This window comes from Vitis riparia, chromosome 17 (genome assembly GCF_004353265.1).
Source record: "Vitis riparia cultivar Riparia Gloire de Montpellier isolate 1030 chromosome 17, EGFV_Vit.rip_1.0, whole genome shotgun sequence".
NCBI lineage: Eukaryota > Viridiplantae > Streptophyta > Magnoliopsida > Vitales > Vitaceae > Vitis > Vitis riparia.
This window is the reverse complement of record NC_048447.1, coordinates 147,103-174,143: the sequence shown is the minus strand read 5'-3', so window position 1 is coordinate 174,143 and position 27,041 is coordinate 147,103. Positions and strand designations below refer to the sequence as shown.

Genomic DNA, 27,041 nt, shown 5'->3' with positions numbered 1-27,041 from the left:
CATCTCTATCATTTCTTCCCAGCTGGGATGAGGAACGGAAGCAGAGGCATCCTTCTAATCCAAATCGTCCTCGATGGGAGTCAGACCGTTAGGTGCCCTATCCTGAGTCGGGAAAGTCTCCTTCCCAACAACCGGCACGCTGCTAAACCCCGTAGTATCTGGTGGAGGCACTGGCATCGGGGAAGCATCTTTCATGGGCTCCCCCTAAACCCCCTCAGATAGGTTCTTTTGGCTAGGGAAGCATCCACTTCGATAGCCTCATGCAGGCGTTTGCGATGTCTCTCCTTGAAGTTGGCCCTCAAGTCATTCGTCATGCCTTCCTCCACCTCCTGGTCGTTAATGACACTGAGTGCTATAGGCTCGGGTTCGGAATGGCGAGGGCCCGAATCACTTCGTTCAAAGTCCAGAAGGTCTGACCCACCTTCCGAATTCGGAAAGGAGCTATCCGCTGAAGTAAATGCGGAGGGAGTCGAAGCGGAAGCCGAGGTAGGGACCGGAGTCGATACCTTAACTGTTTTCGCACTAGACTTCTTCTTCTTGGCTGGAGAACAGGCCCCAAAAGATGAAGCCCGACCCTTTTCACTCGGAGCCCTCTTTAGCTTCCTCTCTTGCCTCTTCTCCTCCCTCTGGTCGAGACGCTCCTGGCGAGCTCTAGCATCTACCTCGCGTGCTTCTTTATAGAATGGGAGATCCTTCAAGACATAATGCTCTTCGGGCACCACAACCTTCGGAAGCCACCTAGGAATGATGGGAAGAACATACGGCTGTGGCTCCTGAATAATTGTAAGCAGGTTCTGAGCATATAAAGCATCTAGTGGTTCCTTTCGCTTGAAGTGATCTCGAACAGCTTGTTCAAACGGATAAACGAAGCTTTCTCCACCCACTCCACCAGACAACCCCTTCTTTCCTTACCCACACCAACCGAAATGGAAAATGTTGACATTAAAAAGGTATGAGTTCAATAGAAATAGGCAAGGGAATGAGCGTGCAAGGTCATCCCTACCATGAATTTTTATCAAAAAGTTTGGGCGAAAGTCCCTTTCTAGATGCTCGATTAAACCAGCCCATGGTCCCCAAACCAGGACATGCCCTTTGGCTCCACCCTTATTTGATTCGGGAAGACCGGTCACCAATTGGAGGGATGGGATATGGGAAAACATGCTGAAGATATCTTTTTTAGCCTTCTTAATAGTGTAGATGAAAAGGACCTCTAACAGGGAGAGGTCCAAATGGAAGAGCATATTCAAGATGCTACATCCCATCAGCACCCGGATGATGTTAGGGTGGATGTAGGCTGGAAGAATTTGGGTGTAATGCAAGAATTGCTTGAAGAGAGACGGGAGAGGAAAGCGGAGCCCCGCATTGAATTGCTCCTTGCTAAAAAAAAATGGCACCCTGAGCTGCCTTCTCGGTGGATGTCGGATCTCCATCCGCTAACTGAACGAAGACACCATTCGGAATGCAGAAGCGCTCGTGGAATTCCCGCTCATTAAGAAGCTTGGTAGGCTTCTCCAAACTAGGGCGTCTTAAATTTACGCCTACCCAGCCACCCTTCCCGCCTTGGCCAGCCGCGTTGTTGAGGCAATGACCTTTTTCGCAAGCATCTTGGAGCAATGAGCCGAGTTGGATCTGCATGGCACAATGCTAAAAGTTAGAAAGGAGCTACCCGGCCTACCGCCAAATGGCAGTGCCCCAAGACATCCAATGGGTTGTCATGCCAGATTTAGAGCCTGCCCTGTTCAAGGCACCCAACTCCACTCATCAGTCTCCAATCCCAGTCAAGCATTTTCCAGCTATGACACCCCAAACAAACAAATGAAGGGTAGACGCCAAGCAGACTCAACGAAACCTCAAAGCACAAAAACGGCAAAACCTAACCCTAATAGAAGTTAGCAGGACACACCACTAACGAAACTTGCTGCCCTAGAAAAGTCACACACCCGCTTCTACAGACCTCGAAATAGCCACTTTGTGGCTGACTGAAACTCCCAGGCACCAAAATAGTCCCCAATCGCAAACCAACAACACAATCAAGAAAAAACGTAAAATCGGGGGCATCAGAGAAGAAGGGCGAATGTACCTAAAAAGTACTTTCAGTAAATGGTGAAGACAATCCAAACCTATAAACCCATTTATCTCAATACCCACATCTAGTAGATGGCTCCACCACTGAACCTATTTCCTTCATTACCCGTAGTCCCATTTAACACCCAAACTTGTAAACCCATTTATCTCTCTACACCACGTAACCTTCATGCACATTGTTTCACCATTAAACCCATTCTTCATCCTTCCATCCTCCATACCCATCTTCATACCCGCTTCTCTCTCTACATCACCACCCATACCCATTAAACTCGTTTTCCTCCCATGTCTCTCTCGTTCATTTTCCCATATGTTCCCTTGCATATTCCCTTTCTCATTTCTACCCCAGACACATGCGTTGCTAACCATCACACCCAACATGCCCATCTCTTCGCACCATGTATCCAATAAACCCATTTTCTTACCACATTTCCAATACCCATCTCACCACCATCTTCCAATACTTAATCCACTCCTCTCATCATCCACTTCACTAATGATACCCACCCCTTCATACACGTCAGTTCTTATGCATGGAGTCCCGACATTGTGGCTGCGAGTTGGGGTGAGCGAATCAAATCATTCCATTATAAGAATATTGGGTTTCTCTCAGATATAGCTTGACCAAAAGGTGCCCAACTGGAAATAGGTTATGAGCATGCAATTTCGGTCATCTTACTTTATGTCCTCAATGCACTAGAGGGCTCGCTTGGTGGAAATATCAAGACTGTTAGGAGAGCTTGCATCAATCTTGTTGATATCCATGTTAAGGAAACTTTTAATATTTACCACTATGTTGATCACGTTCGCGATATTCATAATGGTGTCGCTCCTACATCAAGGGATATTTCCAATCCCATAAATAATGCTAGTAGCCGAGTAGTGAGCATTCAGTTTGGTGTTGTTCGTCCAGTTGCATCTGCTCTCTCGATTGATCCAAACTGCCCAAAGCTTTCCACCATGGAGCACAAGGCAGTTGTATTGTCTCTGAATTTTGGACCTACCGCGAGACCTTCCTTTTCTCAAAGTAAGAGCAGCCATGAAGAAGAAATTGATCATCAGGGAAAAATGAAATAAGCCTGCTAAGCCAATTGAGAATACTCCTCTAGAATGGTAGAGGAATGTGGTTCTACCTACAGGAGGGGGTTCTATGGTTACAAGTCCTATACTGCTGTGAAATCCACTATGAAGGGTTCATGTAAAGGCTACAAGCGGGGAGTTCATGTAGATGTTGCAAGTGAGGTTAACAGAAGAGTTGAATTTGGCCAATTGAGAGGATTTACCAAACGTTGCATCAAATTGTTCAGTTCTAATCATTCATCTCAAATTTGATATCCTTGAGACCGATCCCTTTAAGTTACTAACTGAATGCACTTATGTAGATAGTCTTTTGACGACGTGGCCAGTTCTGTTAAAGGAGGAGCAAACTGCCCTTGCAGCAACTCCAGCCCATCCAGTTGGATTGTATGCTTTACATGCTAGTTCCTTTGTTGGGGTTTGGTAGAAAAGCTTTGGAAATTTGCTTGGACTGTGGAGCACGATTGGATTGTGCTGTTAGCAGGACCAAATAGACTAATACCATTGGCAGAAGCAAATGTTGTTCTTAATCAAATTGACATTGTATGTGAGATCGTTGGAGCATCACTATTGGGCATTCTTCCCTCTAAATATGATATCATGACCACTTCCAAAGATCGGGTCAAGCCATCTCCAAAACCCGACAGTTGGAAGCCCAATGAAATATTTGCAACTGGCGTCGTCATTGCCACTTATCTCGTTTTAGTTACTGTCTTATTTTACTGGGTTATAGATGACACCACCTCCTTTTAGACTCATTTCCCTGTGAGTACCCTAAAGAGTACTGAGGAGATCTCATCTGGTATATATCTGCAAGCCAACATTAACAGTCAGGCTCTCATATTTGTTACACGCAGTCAAAATTGGTCATTTATGGAAAGGCCCGGGGCTCTTTTTTATGTGTACATTTGTGGTGATTCAACTGGTGGCTACATTGCTTGCAATCTATGCAGATATTAGTTTTGCTTCAGTTGGTGGCATTGTCTAGAGGAGAGCTATAAGGGATAGCAATGAGTGCATGGGAGTGGTTATGGTGATACTAATGGGAGTTCAGGGTATGGAAAGGCCACATAGAAATATGATCCATCACAGGCTCTTAGGAAATATGGAGCTCAGACAAACGGCTCTTAGGAAATATCCTCCATGTATGCTTTGGTTTTCAGTGTGTGATCATGTTGATATCCATTGATTTCCTTACCAATTTCCATGATTGTTTCATTTTATTAGTAGAGACTCCTTTTTTTTACTTAGAGAGGTGCTACGGTCTTTACCATACCTTCCCAATAAGTAACCTGACCCCCGAGCCCTGATTTGGTTTTTCACAAACCACTTTTTCCAAATAAGGAGTCACATTTAGAGTTTTCTTTCTTATTTTGTTTACCCTTTAAAAATAAAACAAAAATAGGTGGCGACTCCGAGTCATTTTCTTAATAAATAAATCATTTTTTCAAAAAAAAAAAAAAATGAGCCCGCCATCGAGTGGAAGCGCATGAGTAGAAATGCGGGGTCTACAATTAGCAATCTTCTTTTCTTTATCAACCTTACCCTTCTTAGCTTTCACAATTTTCCATGCCTCAGTGACTTTACTCTTCTCGGCTTCAGGGAAGTGAACTGTACCGAAAAATAGAAAAGATCCCGAATTTTGGTCTAAACACATAACACAATAAGCTCAAGATTAAGGACACATACTAGGAAAGTGAGACTAGCCAAAGATGTGGATGATGCGAGGAGTGTATATGCAATGAATAACACTGGACCATGATACAATGAACAATATAAAGATGACTGAGACAAGGAGTGATTGACACATGGAAAAAGAACTCAAATAAAGGATAAGGTGTGGCTCAAGGCCAAATAAACTCAACTAGGTAGGAGCGACTCGAAGCCGAACAAGACTCAACTCAACTGACAAGATGAATGACCGATCGATATAGGTGCGGTCCCAGAAACTGAAACTGACATGGAAGATGACCGATCAATATAAGTGCAGCCCCAAAAACTCAAACTCAAACTCAAACTCAAACTAACAAGACAATGACCGATCGATATAGGTGCGGTCCTGAAACTCAAACCCAAACTAACAAGACGATGACCGATCGATATAGGTGCGGTCCTAACTCGAAAACTCAAACTCAAACTGAATACAAACTGATAGGAAGATGACCGATTGATATAGGTGCAACCCCAGAAACCTAGACTCAAACTAACAAGACGATGACCGGTCGATATAGGTGCAGTCCCAAAAACTCAAACTGAACTGAACTGATAGAAAGATGATCAATTGATATAGGTGCGGTCCTGAAAAACTCAAATTGAACTGAACCGATAGGAAGATGACCGATCGATATAGGTGCGATCCCAAAAAACCTCAAATTGAACCCAAACTAACATAGACAATGACCGATTGATATAGGTGCAATCCCAAAAACTAAACTAACAAGATAAGTGACTGGTCGATATAGGTGCGGTCCCAAAAACTGAACTGACAAGATGAATGACCGATTGATATAGGTGCAGTCCCAAAAACTCAAACTGACAGGAAGATGGTCAATCAATATAGGTGTGACCCTAAAAACTCAAACCCAAACTAACAAGACAATGACCGATTGATATAGGTGCGGCCTCGAAAAACTGAAACTAAATTAACAAGAATGACTGATCGATATAGGTGCAGTCCCGAAAACTCAAACTGACCTGAAAGATGATCGATCGATATAGGTGCGACCCCAAACTCTAATTGAACTGACAAGATGATGGCTGATCGATATAGGTGTAGCCCTCAAACTCTAACTGAACCGACAAGACAATGACCAATCGATATAAGTGCGGTCCCAAAAAACTCAAACTAAACTGACAAGACAAAAAGATGATCGATTGATATAGGTGCGGCCTCGAAAACTAAGACTGACACGAAAATGACTGATCGATATAGGTGCGGTTCCAACTCAAACTCAAACTAACATGGAAGATGACTGATCGATATAGGTGTGGTCCCAACTCAAACTGAATTGACAAAATGAGTGACCGATCGATATAGGTGCGATCCCAACTCGAACTGAACATAGGAGGATGACCAATTTAGATAAGTGCGGTCCTAAAAATCCAAACTCAAACTGACAAGACGATGACCGATCAATATAGGTGCGGTCTCAACTTGAACTAAACATAAATTGATAGGAAGATGGCCGATTGATATAGGTGCAACCCTAAAAACTCAGACTCAAACTGACAAGACGATGATTGATCAATATAGGTGCGGTCCCAACTCGAATTAAACACAAACTGATAGGAGGATGACCGATCGATATAGGTATGGCCCCAAAACTTTAACTGAACTGACAAGATGAATGACCGATCGATATAGGTGCAGTCCCAACTCGAACTGAACATAAACTGATAGGAAGATGGTCGATCAATATAGGTGCGGCCTCAAAAATGCAAACTCAAACTAACAAGACGAAAAATGACCGATCGAGAGGCTTAAAGCTAAAGGATAACTAAGATAACAATGCAAGCAAACTCGGCAGGAGGGGATATGCCCCAGTATGACAACTCATGAGGACTAACAACTAAGTCCAAGGATAATGAAGCCTATGAAAGGTCCGATGATCCCAAGGAAGGAGGGTATGCCCCAGTATGCAACTTGCAGGGGTCAACAACTAGATCAAAAGGTGAATGAAAGTCTGTTGAAAGGTCTGGTGCTCTCGGAGAAGGGGGTATGCCCCGGTATGTGATGGTGAACAAACAAAGATACAAAATGTCTTAAAACTGTTGTACTCTAAAATATGCTCATCCATCATGTAATGAAACTTCCTCATTCATTTTCCTCCTCTCAACTATCTTTTCCCTCAGGCTATCCACCTTCAAGCTACCTTCTCCCCACCAAGTAACCAAAAACACGCTCTCTCTCCTTTCAATGAACACTCAGCTCTCTTCCATTCTTCCTACAATCTCTCTTCTCGGATACCCAGCTTGTTTTCCTCAAGTCTTTTCTCCAAAGCAAACTTGCTCCTTAAGCCACCACCAACCTCCCTCTCTGTAACCAGCAAAAATATCACCCTCAGCATATTTCCATGCATGTGTCCATCCCTCATTCATTTCTTTCACCCACTACATGATTCCCTAGCAACCTCTCTTGAGGCAGCACATGGCTACCTAAAATTGTGACACCTGGCAAAAATTAACTTGCCAAAAAGACACGCCAAAATGGGGGTCTACACATTTTTTATTAAACATATTTTCCTATATTTTTTTATTTTGAAGAAAAAAAAATTGTTTACAAAACATAAAACAAACAAATGCTTAATTTTTTTCCCATAGCCTAGAGCTAATTAGTAAAATTAAATGCATGTCCTTTCTTCTCAATGTTTCAATTTAATGGGTGTTTAATAAATCTTAATACTTATTATTTAATGACTTAAGTCGACTTTAAATTAATCTGTTTTTAAATACTTAAATTATAATTTATTACTTTTTGTTACTTTTATGTATTGAGATTGTTTAATAAGATTTATTTTAAATCATCAAATTGACACCTTTAACCTTATTAATTTAATTAATATTAATTATTATTAATTTTAACTCCTATTTATTTTATTAATCTTAAACAATAAATACTTTTTGATAAACATTCATACTTCAAAATATTATAAACATATAAAATAACTTAAAATATTATAAATATATAAGATAACCTTAGAATATTTATCATAAAAAAGAAGTCATGAATATGGAATCATAATTACTCTTATTAAATACGGATTAAAAAAAATGAAATTAAGAATAATGCACCATTTTAACTTAATATTGATAACCATTTTTAACGTTAAAATGTAATGTTAAATTATTTTACCAAACATAATTTCACACATACACTTAATAAATTGAATTAAGTTATTAAGTCCCTTTTTAAGTCTAGATTTTGTTTTCTATTGTTATGGAATAGAAGGCATTCATAATAACAAAAAGACTTGAAAATGACTTTTGGTTACACGATTTAAGAATAAAGGCGGAAACAAAATATCACGGACATTATATTTTAAGAATCAGCCACCCAGAAAGTATGAATGAAATGAAATATCTTATAATATGCACTATTGGGAATGTGTCAGGGGATAGCCAACATCTAAAAAGACAGCTGCTGATGACACGTGTGTTAAAATAAAAATAAAAATAAAAATCCATCTGAAAAGCAGCTGCAGCCAGTTCAAGCAAAATCCACAAGGGGATTGGTGCTTAATGCAAAATTAAATAAGAGAAGAAAATGAAAAGGAAAATTGGAATGCTGGTCTTTTGTATTTTCAACAACACGGATATTGGGTGCTCCGCCGCTTGCTGTGGTTTTTTAAGGGCTGCAAAGATTTCGGAGATCCTCCTCCTTGGCATACCAGCTTGGTATTATCCTTGAGATATGGGGATAGAGATCCTTGTACGAGTTTCTGATTGTTCCTTCTGCAACTCCCGTAGCTATTGAGATATCTGCACCACCCATGTTTCCGTTGTTACAAAACTACAACAAAATATGAATATGAACAATAGGAGCCAGATAGAGCCAACATCGAGTAAAATTGATTGCAAGGGGATTAGAAACCCCCAGTTCCAAGGCTCATATGCAAACCAATTAGATAAGATAGTGGTGAATATTTAAACCTCGGAGAAGCTTCTTCTCATCTGAAAGCTGGGTTATAATGTAAATAACTGCTGCTGCAATTGATACAGGGCTCCTCCTGCAACAAATTAAAAAGGAAATGAGCAAAGAATAAAAAGACATCAAGAGTCATTTATTTTTATTAATCATATGCAAGTTGTAATTCATTAGATAAACACCCAAGAAGAGAGGGACTATAAAATTGTCATTTGAGCAAGATCCATGAACCCTCCACTCCTGGATTAAAAATGTTCCTTTTTCTTAACAAAGAATCCACCCACAACAACAAACAACCAGAAAAAACCTCCATATCACTAAAACATATTAATGAAAAGAGCCTTTCTCTGTTCCAAGAAGACAGAAAACCATTTCTGAGGTACAACTTGGCAATCATGCAGGCTCAAATTTATGTTAGCTTGGGCCAGTGTTAAAAAAATTCTAAAGCACCTTGATTGTAGTGCCATCCAGAGACGTTCATTTCTGGGACAGGAACTGACAGATATGCAGGTCACCAAGCAGTGAAGGCTTGGACAGTTGACAGGTTAGTAGCTCACAAGAGGACAATTTGCATGGCAGTGGTTTCCTCTTGATGAATGCAGAAACATTTGGAAAAAGCAAACTTTTGAATATGTCCAGTTACCAAATTTTTATAACTTAAACAACTATGCTTATGTGGGCTAACGATATAAATGAACCCTTACTTCCATTTCTTGATCAGGGGATGATCCGTGTAATCAATATTTGTTTGCATCTTGTGCATCCAGTAAAAGAAGGGGGTCCAAAAAAGTTCAAAACATAATAAAAGAAACCCCAACTTGAAAGGCATGTTGCACATCTCCTTTCTACTGGTCAAAGTACATCATCACCTTACAGGCATAAAAAAGGCTTACAACTTTTAGATCCCCTGCTTCTCTTACAAAAGAGACCCTAGCATTTTCAGCACCATTGCCCTCTGTTTTTCAGAACACATGATTAGAATGAAGTCTGTGCCACTCTTTTAGTCCCATAGTTTTTCTCACTTGGTGGTTTTCTCTAATTCTAACTTTCGAGTCCGTTACATTTCCAACCAAACCAAAAGAAACACAACCAGCTACTTGCTTCCCTAGGTGCTTTTCTCCCCCAAACCACCAGTTGACAGCATCCTCCCTATTTCAACACGTTTCTCATGCTTTATTTCCCTGTTTTCTTATACTACCAAGTTTTGCCTCTAGTTCATAAAAATCATACTGTAGCCTGTGCTAAGCTCAAGGCTTGGATTGAAGTTCAAGCAGAATCATTCACTGTTCAATCTGAGCCCTAGTTCCCTGCTACCAGTGCTAGAAGAGGATTGCTAATGCATAATCCAGTGGGAGGAAGAGATGTGTCTTTCCTTCAAAATGTCATATTTAAAGCAGAATGATTTATTTTTCAAGTTACCCTCCATTCCAACACTTGCAACCTTAGGGATTGCAAATACACACCATAACCCAGCAGAAGGGAGGGATTACTTCTTTTAAAATACCATATTTAAAGTAAATCTAATTTACACATGCTCAAAATATTTGAGGGAGTAGCACACCAAAAAGTCATTCATCTTTTGGGCAGATCTAATCCTTACTGATGATACCTGAGAAGCTTAAACTTTTGACTTTGACCAAACTCCATGAATAACCTTTTTGGTCATAATTGATCCCACATAGGAACCATCAGCTAGCTCAAATTGACTAGTTTCTTACAGGTGTTCTTCATTGGCTTTCATCCTAAACATCCATAAACCCTATACTACCTCAGTCAGCTCTTTTCTTAACTTGCTACTTGGGTCGCTCAGAAAAATTAACAGATCTTTAAGATACTCCTGATTGTCCAGCTAAATGTACTGATTCAGATACCATCCAAAATTGATATGAATACAACATAAAAACTACAAATAACTATCATAAAGTATAATGGTATCAGGATAATAACATGACAAGAGTAGAAAACCAGAACTACCTTATATCAAACTCTTCAGACTTCTGCACAGCTTCTTGGGCAGCTTTAACCACTTGGTTGGTCATCCCAAGATTGGAACAAAATCTCCTCTAAAGATTAGGTTAAGATTAATGTCATTAGCAATCTATACTTAAGAAACAACAATATTGCAGCATACAAAATGCAGCCTTCAAAAACATAACAAACGTGCTTTACTTCATAAAAACCTCACCATAAAGTCTCCAGCATGTATGGTTCCCATCTCTACCGATTGGCCCTTCTCAGCCTCCAGTTGTTTCACTATGTATTCTTTTGCTCGGCCAATTTCTTTCTTTGTGGCTCCATTGGCAACAGAGCAAATTTCTAGTTGACATCCACAGTTTCAAGAAGCTCATTCGCATAGAGAAACATAAATCAGGAAGCATCCATATGTTAAAAGAATCTTAGGTTGTACCCTTTACAGTGCGCGGTTTGTCTTCTTGTCGACAAGCAATATAGAGACAGGCAGCCAACAGAGCATCTTGATTTCTTCCTCTAGTAGACTTTTGATCTTCTACCTTCTTATATATTTCATTAGCGCGGTCCTTCAAATAAATGACAAAGGCACATCAGAGGAGATACAATACTCAAATAACTTTGAAACTAAATTATGGGAGGAACAACAAGCACAGACAGGAATATGACTTTTCAACATTATACTGGAGATTCATATTCATATATGGATTGAAATGCAAGAAATATTTAATGCATTTTTTTCCAAATCCTTTTCTGGGTTTACTGCTCTGCTGCTATCCCTCCCTCTCACTATTGCCTGTAACCTCTAAATCATAATAAACCTGTTCAACTTAGGCTCTATTTAGAAAATATTTTTAAAAACAGTTCTGAAAAACAGTTTTTGAGAATAGTTTTTAAAAACTATTATCTAATGTTTTGTACAAAAATTTGTTTGAGAACCTAAAATGCTTTTAACTTGTTTTCTATGTTTTTTAAATATATTCTAAAAATAAATTTTATATGTAATGTTTATTTTTAATCATTCTTCATATTTTTATAATTTTTTTTAAAACAACCCCCTTAGATGACAAGTGAAAACAATTAACATATGTTTTTTAAAAATATTTTATTTTCTATTTTTATGAAAAAAAAAACCTGTTTTCTGTTTTCTGGTTGTCAACCGTGTTTTCCCATTTTTTTGTTCTAGAGAACAAAAACTTGTTCTAAAAAAAAGTTACTAAACAAGGTCTTTGTGATCATATTTGGCTGGTGCAGGATAAACATATGGCTGGTGCAGGATGAACATAGTCTGCATCTATCTAAATATGCATGTTGGAAGTAGTTACTAAAGAATGGGTGAGAGGGAGGGAGGCAGTTATGAGAAACCCAACATAGGAGGATGATATCCAAGGCTGCTTCTAATGCCAATTTGACCCAGACCAGCAACACTTAAATCACATTCATGCATGTGTAATTGAGCAAACAGCCTTCCGACCCATGATAGTTATCATGAAGTAAATTTTGTTCCATGCCTCACCAACTGATTTCTACTTTTCTCCCAAGATTGAATTGCATTTTTGCATGTCATAGATGAAAATACCTTTCTTCTATTTCGATGATTTCTAAGAACTAGTGAATCACTTGTAAATATATCATTGGGATGTTGGGATGTTGGATCAAAAATAAAAGACATGGAACCCTACAATTTTAGCTATTTTTGTTTTTAGAATTTCTTTATTGATATGCCTAGGCTTTATTCATTTATGACAACCTTGTCACAATGTGATATCAGCATAAGAGTCTATGGATTTTTGGTACTAATTACCCTTTGATTTTAAGATGGTTGGAAGGTAAACAAACAAACCAAAAAGGAAAGTAATACATATTCAAGGACCATTTTTTTCTTCTTCATTAGCACCACCCAATATTAACATTACTAAACAAAATAATTCCTTTTACACAAAAAGGAAAGAAAATGATAATAATACATACATTACATAAAATTTACAAACAATGAAAATATTGAGGAGTTAGTTCATTCAAATATGTAATATGATAAAAGTAAGTAGATAGCATACCTTTATGGTCGCAACAAGGCCCAACCTGAAACATAAAGTGGATTCATTAGCTACATTTTTTGCAATAGCAGTTTATGTAAATACTTACGGAAGCTAATCTTTGGAAAAATATAAGATTTAGCAAGATGAAGACTTCCCAATACAAATCTACACAACCTCACATATTAGTAAGGAAAAACCACTAATGACCAATTTACTTTAACAAATAATAAATTAATGACATCTAATAAACCTACCCAAAAATAAATTAAGAGCTTCTATTAATATTTAAATGTTTACACACCCAGAACTTTAAACTTCCAACTAGTTTAACAAATTTGGATTTAGAAAAGGTGACCAAATCAAATTAAGTTCCTCTGCTGGTTTTTTATTCTGAGTTAACCTTTTTGTGAAAAGCAACCCACGAATGACTCAACCCAAGTTTTTTCAGCAACCAAAGAGAACTCCAAGAATAACAAGGGTTGATTAAAGAACCCACCCATGAATGACAAAACCTTGAAATCCAGAATATGACTACTCCATTGCTTTTCCAAGTAATTCAAGAGTTAAATTTTCTTTTCTTTTCGTTCCAGACATTTTCACAGGGACCAAATATAGCATCTAGGACCAACAACGACCCAAAAACCACATCTATTGGACCAGTAGGCGATTTTTCCTATGGTCCCAGTCCCAGATAGCTTGATGCTTAAAATGGAGTCAAACAGCTTAATTGGGCATTTTTGGTTCCTCCGATCTTAGTATTCAAGATTACATTTTCCTCATTTTCCTTCCCACACTCCCTGCAGCCAAAAAGATCCCAGCAAATGAAGATCAATATTAAACCGAAGGCCCTCTTCCTAGGACCTGTTTTCCTACATTTGCTCACTATTTATGGTATCATTAGTTTTCGCAGCAACAATACTGCACTCCAATGCTCAAATATCACTTTTCTATTCTTTCTCACCTTTCCTGACCCATCCAACATACCTTAATTTTCTTGGCAACCAAATAGATTCCAGGGTTAACAAAGATCAAAGAAGTAAACCCTATGTCATCCCCAAATTACTCGAAACTTAAACCTACCATACACTTTTTCCACCGACCAAATTAATTTTCCCATCAAAAAACGCATCCTAGGGTTCCAACAAAATCCGAAAACAAATTCAACACCTATCAGACATAGTCGCGATGGTCTTGAAAGCCAGAATCAGACCCCGATCCGGATTCGACCCCCGATTCTGCCACCGCCCTAGCGAACTCGACAAGAAATCTCCCGAAACCCCGTTCGGCTTCGCTATAACGGTCGAAAGGCCACCGTCGGTGAGAAGTGGGTTGGATGGGCCGCCAACACGGACCGGGTCATTGTCGCCGGACTCGTTCGCGAACGTTCTCCACTCGGAGGTCTCATCAATCGAGTGAGACTCCAGCACAAGCCCGCACTCGGAACACACCGTGTCGCCCGCCGAGTGATCGAACACGACCTCGGTGTTCTTCTTACAATCGGTGCAAAACGCATCCGCCATTGATGAGATTTAGGAGAGAATTAGGGTTTGCTTGAGGACGGGAGGGGGCGTTTGGTAGGTGAGAAAATACGAGGAGAGAGGATCGGCGGAGGAGCGTTTCTTCTCTCCTCTATCTCACTTTCTCGGGAAAGTAAATAGAGGAGAGGGAACAGGTAGGGGGTCAATGTATTTATAGACAAAAGAGAATTGTGGGTGGGTGTTGGAAAGCTCACGCGAGTTACATTTTTATGTGCGTGGCATGTGCGTTCGAGCAGGTGAACAATCGTCGTGTTTGGTAGCATGCCTCTCCTTATCCACACTTGGATTACGTATACGTCGGCTGAGCTTGTTTGGTGTTTTAGTTATGAGTGTGTTTGGGAAGATGAGATTAGGGCCTTTGAAAATATCTCAGAAAAATACTAAAATAATAAAAATTATTTTCTTTTCTAATTTTTGTCTGGGAAAAATAAATACATTTTCTGTTTTCAAAAGCAACAAAATTAAAAGCTTTTACCAAAACATTTCTTATAAATAAGTCATTCATTAAAAGCGTTGAATTAAAAATGCAGTACAAATAGAAACTAGTCTAATTATCTACCATATATGGAGATACTTCCCCTGATTTGGAAAAGAGTTTTATTAGATTTATACTTTGTCAAGCTATTATAAATATGAAGTTGTTTGGAGACACAGAGCATCATAAGTTGTATTAAGCGTCTTAACACTCCATCCGATGCTCCATGTGGCTCGACTTGCCTTCTTAGGTTCTAAGGGCGTTTTGGGTGTCTATAATGCTACTAACCCGAATTTTTTGTTGTAGGTTTGATTTAGTAACATTAGTGTTGATACCTCGTGTCTCAGGGATCCCTGCTACTTCCAAGTGGACACGTGCTATCAACCAAGAAGGAGTTTTGGCTCAGTCGATCCTGCAAAATATGTCCAGACACACCCTCTGATGGTTTTGTTAATCATGGCTCAAAAGATCAAGCTATTGCCCTTTTTAGGGGATCTCTCGCTTACCTTCTTCTTTGTGTGAAGGCCCTTTTATATAATGTCAAAAGTTCTGCTCCCCTCTTTAATGGTGGGAAGACTTTTTGGCTTGTCATGATGTCCTCAAGGTGGTGGCAGGGTCATCATCACCCTGCAGGTGGCTGTCAGAGATCGTGGGAGGTGACTTGCCATCGCTCCTGTCCTTTCGCTTTACAGGCGGCGGAACATGGGGTGTGGCAGGCTGTCGGGGATGACTCAGCAAGGCTTGCTCGTTATAGTCAATGATCCGAACAATAGGTCCGAATAGGATAGAGCATCGCCCGGGTATGATATTTGAGAGTGTCGTGTGCCCCCCCCCCCCCCCCCCCCCTTAGGGCACCCAGATAGAGGTGCACTCCACGTGTCCTCTTGAGGGTACGGATAGAATTGATCCGGACAACGGTGCGTGCCACGTGTCATGGGGGGGGGGGGGGGGGGGGGGGGGGGGGGTCCCTACAATACCCCCTTTTAACTTGGTGATTTTGTCCGGGCAAAATCGGCGGGTTAAAAATGATGGTTTTGAAACTTGGTTACTTTTTTGCGCTTATTGGGCCACGTGGCGGTGCGGAGGCGAAAAGGAAGAAGGGCATTTATGACGAGCTGTCGTCCTTGGGAATTCCCAGGCAGCGTGTCTTTTCAATAACGGCAATACTGGGCGTTTGGAATACCGAGGGACTGTCTCTCTTTAAATAGCAGACCGAGCCCCCTACGCCTGCATTTTTTCCTTCTACATTTCTGCTGGTAGTGCTTTCTCTTCGGCTTTTTGTGTATCTTCGCCTGTAAGTGAAGTTCTAGGGCTTCTGCTAGTGACATTCGTGTCGTGAGGGTGACTGCATCGCGGGCTTCATTTTCATTTTGCCAGTTTGCACTAGGTACGTTCTCCATTCCTACCTTCTCCCCGTTGTGTTTGTTTTTTTATTGTTTCTAGCTTGTTGGGTAAGCTACTTGTGACTGGGGGTCAATACTGGTGTTTAGGGGTTTTTCGGGGGTTTTGTTTTCGTTTTGGGTGGGTTAGGGTTCCTGTTGCCTCCCTGCACCTTTTGCTGGTGACCGATCCTGCTTTGGGGTAGAGCCAAGGATTAGGATGAGGATGTTGGGTATTTTAGGTTTTCTGGGCATTTTTGCTATTATGGCTGTGAGGTCGGGTCCTTGTTTTTTACTATTGGCATCCTGCCATGCAGGTTCCGTTTTCGCCCCCATGCTTTAAAATGCCTGCGAAAAAGGACGTTGCTTCGTCTAGTGCGGCCGAGTAGAGTGGCAAGGATGCGTCCGGGGTGGTATATGCGGGAAAGTCCGTTGACAAGTTGAACGTGAGGCAGTTCTGTGAACGCTTTTTCATTCCGAATGGCGTGTCCGTTCAGCTTGTGGACGGAGAGGCCGTATCCACCGAGAAATCCGCGGACAACGCTATCTACATCACCAAGAAGCAATTCAATGCGGGGCTTCGGTTCCCTCTCCCGTCCTTTTTCAAAGAGTTTCTTCACTTCACCCAGATCCCTCCGACCTACATCCATCCCAACATAGTCCTGATGCTGATGGGGTGCAGCATTCTGAGCATGTTGTTTAACTTGGACCTTTCGCTGCTGGAGGTCCTTTTCATCTATTCTATTAAGAAGGGGAAGACTGGCCTCTTCAGCCTGACTGCCTATATGCCGTCCCTCCAATTGGTGACTCATCTTCCAGATTCAACGAAGGGGGGAGCCAAGGGGCATGTATTAGTTAGGGGTGTCTGGGCTAGACTGTCGGAGCATCCGGAGAGAGCGTTTTCCCCAAATCGTTCGTTGGTGCTCCCGGGTAGGGCAACTTGTGGGGTTTGTCCGGCGTTTGCCTGTTGTTCTCTTATTTTAGTGTTATCAGATGGCTAACGTCTTTGGTTGTTGACAACGTAGGTACGACCAAGAGGGGTCGGCTGGTCGAGTGGGTGGAAAAGGCGTCTTTCGACCGCTTGAACAAGTTATTCAAGATCACTGCAATTGAGAGGCATCATCAAACGCTGCTTACTGCCCGAAACTTGTTAGCGGTTGTCCGGGAGGCTCAGCTGTACGTCACCAACATTCTCCCTAGGCGGTTGCCAAAACGGGTAATGCCTAGGGAGCATTTTGTGTTGAAAGACTTGCCCTTTTACGAGGGCTCGCAAGGCTGACGTAAAGGCGCGCCTTGACCAGCGAGAGGAGAAGAGGCAGGAGGGGACATTAAGGAAAGCACCTATTGAGAAGGGGCGCGACTCTCCTCCAGCGGCTCGTCCCCCGGCCAAAAAGGAAAAGAAGAAGAGGAAGAAAACGAAGAAGACACTTGCGCAGGTGCTCCGGATTGCGGCCCCCACTCTTGAGGCTTCGTCTTCGTCTTGTAGGTCCGGGCCGAGCCGACCGGACCACACCATTCCAGAGTCTGAGGAGGTTGGGGAACCTGAGGCTACCTCTAACTCCCTTCAGCTTGTAGTCTTCCACCAGGGGTCTAGCTCTCCCCAGCCTGACTCAGAGTCTGCTGGCTTGCAAGTTGCGGACGAGCCAGAGGAGATGAGAAGCATAAGTGACCTTAGGGCGAGGCTTATGCAAAGACATGGCAAACGGCTGCATGTCCCCATCGACCTTGGGCCTTCCCTAGCTAAGAAAGTCTGTCCAGATCAGGGTGGGAAGGACCCGACGCCAAAGGTTCGGGCATCAGTTGCGGCCCGTCCGAACGAGGGTGGTCCCAGCGCAAGTTTAGCAGCTCCGCCGGATGCCGTAAGGCCTAGCGCGGCGGCCATGGTTCAGGTCGACGCTCCGGGGCTTGGCTCCCCTGCTGTGGTGGACACCCCTATGTCAGAGGGGGTTCTCGGCAAGAAGAGCAATCGTGCTGCAGCAGTTCCTCCAAGCTGGGAGAAACTGATGAAGATGCTGAAGGGGGTGCCATGCTTCACAAACGTAGAGGCGCGGTTCCCTTTTGGTACTTCTGAGTCCGTTGTGCCCTGCTCTCAGCCCCTGCAGGAATGGACGATCCTAGAAACTGCAGAAATGGTAAATACTTTTTTTGCTGTTTTTCTCTCGTTTTTTTAGCAGTTACCATTTTTCTATTGAACATTGTCTGTTGTTTTGCTGTCGCTTTGCCCAGGTCATAGCCAGCATCCGCCACATGATGCGCACATGCGAACATCTTTTCAAGCGACTGCAGGTGGTGGAGGCCATGCATGCCTTTATCTCCCAGCATCCGGGTGGCGTCGAGGAGCTGCGCACCCAGTTGAAGAAGGTTGAGGCCGAGCTGGCCACTGCCCAAAAAGTTGTGGCGGATGGGTCGGAGCAACTGTGCTGGGTCGAGGGGGAGCAGGAGGTTATCCGGGCTGAGACGGATATTTTGAAGAAAGAAAAGGAAGCCTTGGAGGGCCAAGTTAGTGAAGTTGGGCGGGAGAACCTCCAATTGAAAAGAGATACGGAAGAACTCTAGGCTAGCCTCGCCGCCCAGAAGAAGGAGTCTGAGGATTTGCGGGCGGGTCTGGTGGCTCAAAAGGAGGAGATGGAGGCTCAGTTCGCCGCTCAGAAGAAGGAGGTGGAAAAAGAATACCAGTAGCAGGCAGACGAGATGTACTTCTTCGGCTACCGCTGCTGTATGAAGAAGCATGGAATTATGCATGATACTCCTTCTTTCCCTTCTGATGAGGAGGATTCGACACTTGGGGGTCCGTCCAGCTGAGATTTCTTTTTGTGCAGACTTTACAATTTTTCCTTTGTTTTGCTGCGTATGGGGCAGCTATGTTTGTAAAGACACTTTGTTCCTTATTTTACAAATACATTACATTTTCTCTGTCTTTTTTGCTTACTCTTCATTTCCTTTCATTGATAATACTGCTTAAGATTGGATACATTCCATGGACGAAGCAACGGGGTTCCGTCTAGCTTCTGTAGATGATAGGCTCCGCTTTCACTCGTCTTGGATACTATGTAGGGGCCTTCCCAATTGGCTTGGAACTTTCCTGCTCCTGTCTCAGCAGTGTTTTCGAAAACCTTCATAAGGACCAGCATTCCACTTTTGAAGCTCTTGGGTCTTGCCTTGCGGTTATAGTGAGCGGCTGCCCTTTGTTGATAGTCGGCCATCCGGATGGATGCGCTCTCTCTTACTTCGTCCGCCCAGTCCAAATTTATTCCTAGTTCCGCATTTGCATCATCCTGTCGTCTTGCCTCGGTCCGAATAGTGGGTAGCCCTATTTCTATAGGAATGACTGCGTCCATACCATATGTGAGGGCGAAGGGAGTATTTCCTGTTGGTCGTCCGGGTGTGGTTCGATAAGCCCACAGGACGCCGGGTAGCTTCTCTACCCACTTCCCTTTGGCTTGCTCGCGCCTCTTCTTTAAGGCAGTTATTAGGGTTTTGTTTGTGGCCTCTGCTTTTCCATTGCTTTGAGGATAACGCGGTGTGGAGTATAAATTCTGGATGTTCAGTTCCGAACAAAAATTCCGGAAAGTGATGCTATCAAACTGTGGGTCGTTGTCAGCTATAATGGTTTGAGGGATTCCAAAGCGGTAGATGATGTTCTTCCATACGAACTTGGTGACATCTTTGTCCTTGATGCTAGCGTATGCTTTAGCTTCCACCCATTTACTGAAGTAATCCGTGGCGACAAGTAGAAATTTCTTCTAAGCGGCTGCGGCTGGTAGGGGTCCTACTATGTCCATGCCCCACTGCGCGAAGGGCCAGGGGCCAGAAATTGGTTTTAATGTCTCCGACAGCGCATGCGGTATGGGGGCATGCCTTTGGCATTTGTCACACCTTTTGACATAAGCGACCGCATCTTTTCTCATCGTGGGCCAATAATATCCTTGCGAGTGAGCCCGGTGCGCTAGAGATCGACCTCCGGAATGATTTCCACACACCCCCTCATGTAACTCAGCCAACACATACAAGGCTTCTGAGTGGTCTAGGCACCTGAGGTAGGGGCCTATAAAGGACCGATTGTACAGGTGCCCCCCGATCAGGATGAAACGGGCGGCTTGTACCTGGGTCTTATGTGCCTGCTTGGGCTCTTCGGGCAAAGTGCCTGCCTGGAGATACCTTATTATGGTTTCCGTCCAGTCTTGGCCGTCTGCTTGGTTTGCCTCAATGGTATTGCAAGTGGAGGTTTCTACGACAGAGGGGTTGGTTTGCACATGTATGGGCAATAATATGGCTTCTTTGATGGGGAGGGAAGCGGCTATGCTTGCCAGGGCGTCGGCACGTCCATTTTCAGTTCGTTTAATTTTTTCGATCGTCCACTCGGCGAATCGTTGTAGGATGTCTTTTACTTTAGTCAGATATCGCGCCATGCGCTCATCCTTAGCTTCGTATTCTTCCTGGACATGCCTTACCACGAGTTGGGAATCACTATAGACTCGAAGCCTAGAGGCAGACAGGGCCAGGGCGAGGTCCAACCTGGATAGGATGACCTCATACTCTGCTTCATTGTTAGACGCGGGGAATCCCAGTCGGATAGCTTGCTCCAGTTGTTCTCCTGTTGGGGATTGCAGTAGGGGCCCTACTCCGGATCCTGATGACTGGGAGGCTCCATCAACCTACAAAGTCCACCACTCTTCCCCGCGTGGTTCCTTGTGTTGGGCAGGTCTTTGGGAGGATTCCAGCACAAAATCAGCCATTACTTGCCCTTTCATGGACAACCTGGGTTGGAATTCAATTCCATACTCGCTCAACTCTATGGCCCATTGAAGCATTCTTCCAGTCAGGTCCAGCTTGTGCAGGATGTTGAAAAGGGGTTGGTCGGTCAGCACGACCACCGGGTGGGCTTGGAAGTAAGGGCGGAGCTTCTGGGCGGCACTTCGAAAGGCCAAAACCGTTAGCTCCATCTTTGAGTACCTTGTTTCTACGTCCGCCAACGCTCTACTAACGTAGTAAATAGGTTTCTGCTCCTTGTGCGAGGGGCAGCGGAATAGAACAACGCTAATTGCCCACTCTGATACAGCCAGGTACATATACAATTTTTCTCCAAGGAGGGGGCTGGTTAGAATGGGTGGTTGCATGAGGTAATGTTTGATTTTTTCGAAAGTGTTATGGCAGCCGTCCATGCACCCGTTCGGGCAGGCTTTTCATATTGCTAGGAAGAAGGGTCGCAATTCATCAGTGAAGCGGGCTATAAAGCGTCCTAACGCGACGAGCTTGCCTGTGAGGCGCTGTAATTCCTTTTTGCTCCTGGGGGGTGGTGTTTCCATGACTGCCTTAACTTGATCCGGGCTAACCTCTATCCCCCTTTGGCTGACCATAAATCCTAGGAATTTGCCAGCACTTATGCCAAAAGCGCATTTGGACGGATTCAACTTCATGCCATACTTCCTTAAGAGGTGGAAGACTTCTTGCAAGTGGAGGGCATGTTCCCCTCGAGTTTTGCTTTTAATCACGATATCATCGATGTATACTTCCACTGTGCGGCCAACTAGAGGTTTGAAGATTTTCGTCACCAGTCTCTAATAGGTGGCGCCAGCGTTTTTGAATCCAAATGGCATGACTTTGTAGCAATAAAGCCCATGCGGTGTTATAAAGGCTGTCTTTTCTTCGTCGGCTGGGGCCATGGGGATTTGGTGGTATCCGGAGAAGGCATCCAAGAAGGAGAGCATTCCTTGTCTGGCGGTGGAGTCTACAATTTGGTCTATTCGTGGCAGAGGGAAACTATCTTTTGGGCATGCATTATTGAGGTTGGTGTAATCGACGCACACCCGCTACTTGCCTTCCTTTTTGGGGACCACTACCACATTTGCCAATCAGTCCGGATATTCCACCTCTCTAATGAATCTGGCTTCTAACAATTTGTCAATCTCATCCCTGATAATCTTTTGCCTGTCTAGGTGGAAACGTCTGATCCTCTGTCGGACGGGTCTTGCTGTTGGCAAGACGTTAAGCCTATGAGAGACGATGGAAGGGTGAATTCCCTTCATATCAGAATGCACCCATGCAAAGACGTCATGGCTTTGTTGGAGGGCATCTTGGATGCTTTTGGCCTCTTCCGGTGTCAAGAGGGAACTGATATGTGTAAGGTGAGTACTTTCTTCCGAAATCTGGATCGTCCGCAAGGGATCCGCTGCCGTGGGATCTTTGTCCGCCGGACTCAGTAATTGCTATTGGTCAAGTGTGTGGGTGGGCTCAGGAAGGGGTTTATCCTCCTGGCTGGTCCCTACTTCTCGCGCTATCTAATAGCATTGGCGAGCGGCTAACTGGCTGCCGTATAGGTCGATTTGCCCGTCTTCAGTGAGAAAGCTTACCATTTGATGGTATGTAGAGGGGATGACTTTTATGTAGTGCAGCCATGTGCGCCCCAAGATAGCATTAAAGGGTGATAAATTTTGTACCACAGAAAATTGTACGTTGAGAGTGACAGGGCCTGCTTGGACCGGTAGCACAATATCTCCCAAGGAGGTAGTCGCCGCTCCGTTGAATCCGGACAGGATTCGCATAGGGTTTTCGAGGTCGGATGGATCGCGTCCCATGTGGCTAATTACCGACGCTTGTAAAAGATCGGCCGAGCTGCCCGGGTCAATTAGGATGCGTCTCACGTCGAAGTCTCCCATCCCCAGGGATAGGATGAGGGCGTCGCGGTGAGGTTGCAATATCCGTGTGGGGTTTACTGGGGGGAAAATGATTGTCCCATCTATAGGCCGGGGGTCCCCACCAGCTATCCTAGGCCGTATGGAGTTGACGCCCTCACGTACCGATGCTGCTCGCAACAGCCTCTATCTCTTTCGTTTGGAGTCGTACTCCTCATCCAGTGGTCCTCCGTGGATATAGTTTATAATGGATTTGGGGGCGGCTGGGATCCTGGGGGTCCCTGAGTTGTGATTTCAGGAAGTGTCTCTAACTCTGGCGTATGAGCGGAGGTATTGCTTCAAATGTCCCGCCTTTATGAGCCTTTCCACCAAATAATAGAGGCTCCTGCATGTCTCCGTAGTGTGACCGTGCTCCTTATGGTAGGCACACTTCTTGCTATGATCCCTTTGGGCTGGGTCTGCTCTGAGGGGTCCGGGCCACCTGAAGTCGGACAGGTCTTGGATCATAGGGAGGAGCTTCTCATAGGATATGGAAAGGGGTGTGAGGGACGACCGTTCTGGGCGGCTTTGTTCTTCCTGCCTTCGACAGGACGACCTTGGCCGGTCCGAAAGTTTGGAACTTCTTTCTGCACCACCTTTGGATGTTTGGCCGGCGACCAAGATTTGCTGGGTGGCTGCGCGCACGTCGTCCTCCAATATTGAGTACTTGCTCGCGTGCCGGAACAAGTCGTCCATCGTCGTAGGAGGCTTCTTAGTGAGCGACTCGAAGAATGGGGTACCGGGACAAATGCTTCGTTTGAAAATCTGAAGGACAACATCCATGCTATAAGCCTCTACTTGTAATACGACCTGACCAAACCGCTTCACGAACTCTCTTAAAACTCATTCTCCTGCATTTTTATGTTTTGCAGAATGCTGATGTTCTGTTTATGCCGAGCGGAGCATAAGTATTGTTCCACAAAAGCTTCCGACAGGTCCCTGAAATTATCAACAGAGTTAGGGGGTAGGCAGTGAAACCATGAGAGAGCCTGCCCTTGTAGGCTGGCGGGGAATACTTTGCATAGTAACGCGTCGTTTCCTATATCGAGAGTCATGAGCTGTCGATAATGCATGATATGGTCGAAGGGGTCGCTGGACTCATCGTACGTGGAAAATTTAGGCACGAGAAATCCCCTTGGGGGGTCGTAATGTATAATATGCGAGCAAAAAGGCGTGGAGAGCATGTCGTCTAGCCTTTTTACTGATGGAGCCAGTGGGTGGCTCGTTCGGGGGGTTTCTCCCAGCTTGTCGTACCGCTTGGTGCGGGAGGACGTTCTGCACCATGGGTGCGACCAGGGGGTCAAGGTGCGTTCCCCAGGTTGTGGCTACTGGCGGCCTTGTCTTCCCAGGTCCCTGTGGGCCTAGCCTCGCGTGCATTGTGTCCGACAACTGGGGTTTTTTGTCACGTTGTCTCTTTGATGAGAGACGAGTCGAGTCTGAGCTTTCCTCCTGGGGGGCTTGGTGCATGGGCATGTGTCGTTCTTGTGGTCTAACATTGCCCGTTTCGGGGATGACCCCCGTAGTCCCAGGGTATATTGACTCTGGGTCAGGCCTTGAGTTTGCTCCTTGGCCTCTTGAGCGTGGGCCACGAGAAGGTCTCGTCGATGAAGCCTGGATGCGTAACACAACGTTTTCTTCTCTCAGTCTCGCTGTTTCCTGGAGGAGAGCCTGCATTTGTCACTCGCTCTCCAACTGTTTCCTTTCGATGGCTTCGCGTCATTCGAAATAATCTTAATCTCCCCTAGCCGACGAGCGGCTTTTGGAAGGTGTGGACATCTTTGCCGTTGACTGAATCAGAGGCTTCCCACAGACGACACCAATGTTGATACCTCGTGTCTTAGGGATCCCTACTGCTGCCTAGTGGACGCATGCTATCAACCAAGAAGGAGTTCTGGCTCAGTCGATCCTGCAAAAGATGTCCGGACAGGATGTCTGGACACACCCTCGGATGGTTTTGTTAGTCATGACTCAAAAGATCAAGCTATTGCCCTTTTCAGGGGATCTCTCGCTTACCTTCTTCTTTGTGTGAAGACCCTTTTATATAATGTCAGAAGCTCTGCTCCCCTCTTTAATGGTGGGAAGACTTTTTGGCTTGTCATGATGTCCTCAAGGTGGTGGCAGGGTCATCATCACCCTACAGGCGGCTGTCAGAGATCATGGGAGGTGACTTGCCATCGCTCTTGTCCTTTCGCTCTACAGGCGGCGAAACGTGGGGTGTGGTAGGCTGTCGGGGATGACTCAGTAAGGCTTGCTCGTTACAGTCAATGATCCGAACAATAGGTCCGGATAGGATAGAGCATCGCCCGGGTATGATATTTGAGAGTGCTGTGTGCCCCCCCTGGGGGACCCGAATAGAGGTGCGCTTCACGTGTCCTCTTGGGGGTACAGATAGAATTGATCCGGACAATGGTGCGTGCCACGTGTCGTCGAGGGAGGGGGGGGGGGGTCCCTACAATTAGATATTGGAAATCCAACTTCTTATGTTACTAAATATGCAACAGGATATATGGCCTAAAAAAAAGAAGATATTTTGGTATTCAGAATTGGCCTAAATATGGTTTGGATATTTTATTTTAGGTAAAAGAATAGTTTGAAAAGGATTAAGAGCTCTCATTCCTTTTAAAAATTGGATTTTATTTTTTTTATAAAATCTTCTCAAATCTTTGAGATCTCTAAGAATAAATTTTTTTCCTTTTACGAAAGAGCTTTTATTTTTTCAAATCTTTATAAAATAATATTTTTTTTTCCTTTATGTATAAGATTCCAATTTAAAGAAAATAAGTTAATTTTGGAAAATTCATGATAGATAATTTATAATTAATAAGGTCACCAAAATAAGAGTTATAAAACAAAGTCTTTTGGTATTTTAGTAAATTTTCATGAGAAGATATTTTCTAAAGTTATTTATTTAAATTGGTTGTTGCTATATAAATTGTTATTCTTTATTGAAGTATTCTTTTGGTTATGGATAGATAATTCTCTAGGCTCTCCACCCTTGAGAAAAGGAGAATTACACCTATGATGGTCCTCCCGACTCTTACCCCCAAGAAGAGGAAATTGTTTTGTTTAGATATAATTAGTTCAAGGATAAGGAATAAGAGAGTAATTCTTTTAGTATGAGAGTCCCGATTTAAAAAGATAAATAATAGACTTAGAAAATCTCATAATATAAAATTTATGATAAGAAGGTTTGCCAAAATATTTTTACAAGTTTTAGTAATTAATTTAATGGAGATGTAAAATATTTTGAAAATAATTTCCAAATGGATTGTTTAATTCCTTTTAAGGAAATAAACATTTTTTTTGGAGTTTTTCATAGATAATATTTTATCCATTAAGGAAATTACTAAGGTTATCCTTTTGGTAGTATTTAATGGGGTAAATTATTATGAAAATTAGATTCCACGAAGAATATTTATTAAATTGGAAAGGTGTAGGAATAAGGAAAGAAAATTTATAAGGAATTTTGATTATGAGAACTAAAGTTCCTCTAAGGGGATAAGGTGTTCTCAAAGTTTCAAAATATCATAAATTAGAAGTTTTCTTATTACACTAAGGTTTTCAATTTGAAAAATAAATATTTGTTTTTTGGAAATTTTCATTAGAAATAATTTATCGTTAAAGGTTGTTACCAAAAAGGTTTTGGTAATTTGATGGAAATAAATTATTTTGAAAATATTTCCTAGATAAAATATCTATTAATTGGATTTGTATAAGAGAAAGAAAATTCATTCTCCTATAACACTAGGTTTCCAATTAGGAAAAAAATATTTTTGGAAATTCTCAAAGAGGATCATTTATACATCAAGATAATTAGTAAAGTTTTAAAATGCTCTTAATTAATTCAAAAGATTAGGTGGGAGATAGCCATAGGCAAGCCCATAGCCTCTAAAATCGAGCCCATCTTGATTTTCGGTGCATCACCATCCTAAAGATGGATGGCCCATGGAATCAAGGGATATAGACTATCCTTTATGGACGAGGCTATATATGTTTGTAGTGGGAGTGGTCAATCCTAAAGATTGAACTATTCACTTAGTAAAATTGATGTCAAGGATTTTGGTTACACACTTAATTTAGACATGAGGTACTAGAATCACCTAAAGTGGTCTCACTTGCATGGGCTAAGGGCTAAACAAAAGGTATGTTGATCAATGCCTTGGGA

At 43.1% G+C, this 27,041-nt stretch overlaps 2 protein-coding genes across 2 annotated transcripts; both read right to left on the bottom strand.

Moving 5' to 3' along the window:
- Positions 1-8,223: 8,223 nt before the first annotated feature.
- Positions 8,224-14,495, bottom strand: LOC117904636 (transcription initiation factor IIB-2-like). The gene is made up of 7 exons (XM_034817332.1): positions 13,981-14,495; positions 12,832-12,856; positions 11,214-11,343; positions 10,992-11,122; positions 10,781-10,869; positions 8,812-8,888; positions 8,224-8,640 (listed from the first exon to the last, which is right to left on the bottom strand). The coding sequence occupies exons 1-7, from the start codon at positions 14,331-14,333 to the stop codon at positions 8,507-8,509; spliced, it is 939 nt and encodes a 312-aa protein (XP_034673223.1). The 5' UTR covers positions 14,334-14,495; the 3' UTR covers positions 8,224-8,506.
- Positions 14,496-19,147: 4,652 nt separating this feature from the next.
- On the bottom strand, positions 19,148-21,274 carry LOC117904737. Its single transcript, XM_034817496.1, has 3 exons — positions 20,945-21,274; positions 20,082-20,860; positions 19,148-19,913 (listed from the first exon to the last, which is right to left on the bottom strand). The coding sequence occupies exons 1-3, from the start codon at positions 21,272-21,274 to the stop codon at positions 19,148-19,150; spliced, it is 1,875 nt and encodes a 624-aa protein (XP_034673387.1).
- Between the last annotated feature and the right edge of the window lie 5,767 nt (positions 21,275-27,041).

Bases quoted from the DNA above. Each gene is read 5' to 3' on its own strand.
- LOC117904636 (XM_034817332.1), bottom strand. From the start codon at position 14,333: ATGGCGGATGCGTTTTGCACCGATTGTAAGAAGAACACCGAGGTCGTG. The intron at 12,857-13,980 runs GTGTTGAATTTG...TTTATGTTTCAG, and splicing joins ATCGCGACTATGTCTGATAG to GTTGGGCCTTGTTGCGACCA. The intron at 8,641-8,811 runs GTTTAAATATTC...TGGGTGGTGCAG, and splicing joins TGAGAAGAAGCTTCTCCGAG to ATATCTCAATAGCTACGGGA.
- LOC117904737 (XM_034817496.1), bottom strand. From the start codon at position 21,274: ATGTACCTGGCTGTATCAGAGTGGGCAATTAGCGTTGTTCTATTCCGC. The intron at 20,861-20,944 runs GTAATGGCTGAT...TGGACTTTGTAG, and splicing joins GGTTGTCCATGAAAGGGCAA to GTTGATGGAGCCTCCCAGTC. The intron at 19,914-20,081 runs GTGTGACAAATG...GGATTACTTCAG, and splicing joins GCGGTCGCTTATGTCAAAAG to TAAATGGGTGGAAGCTAAAG.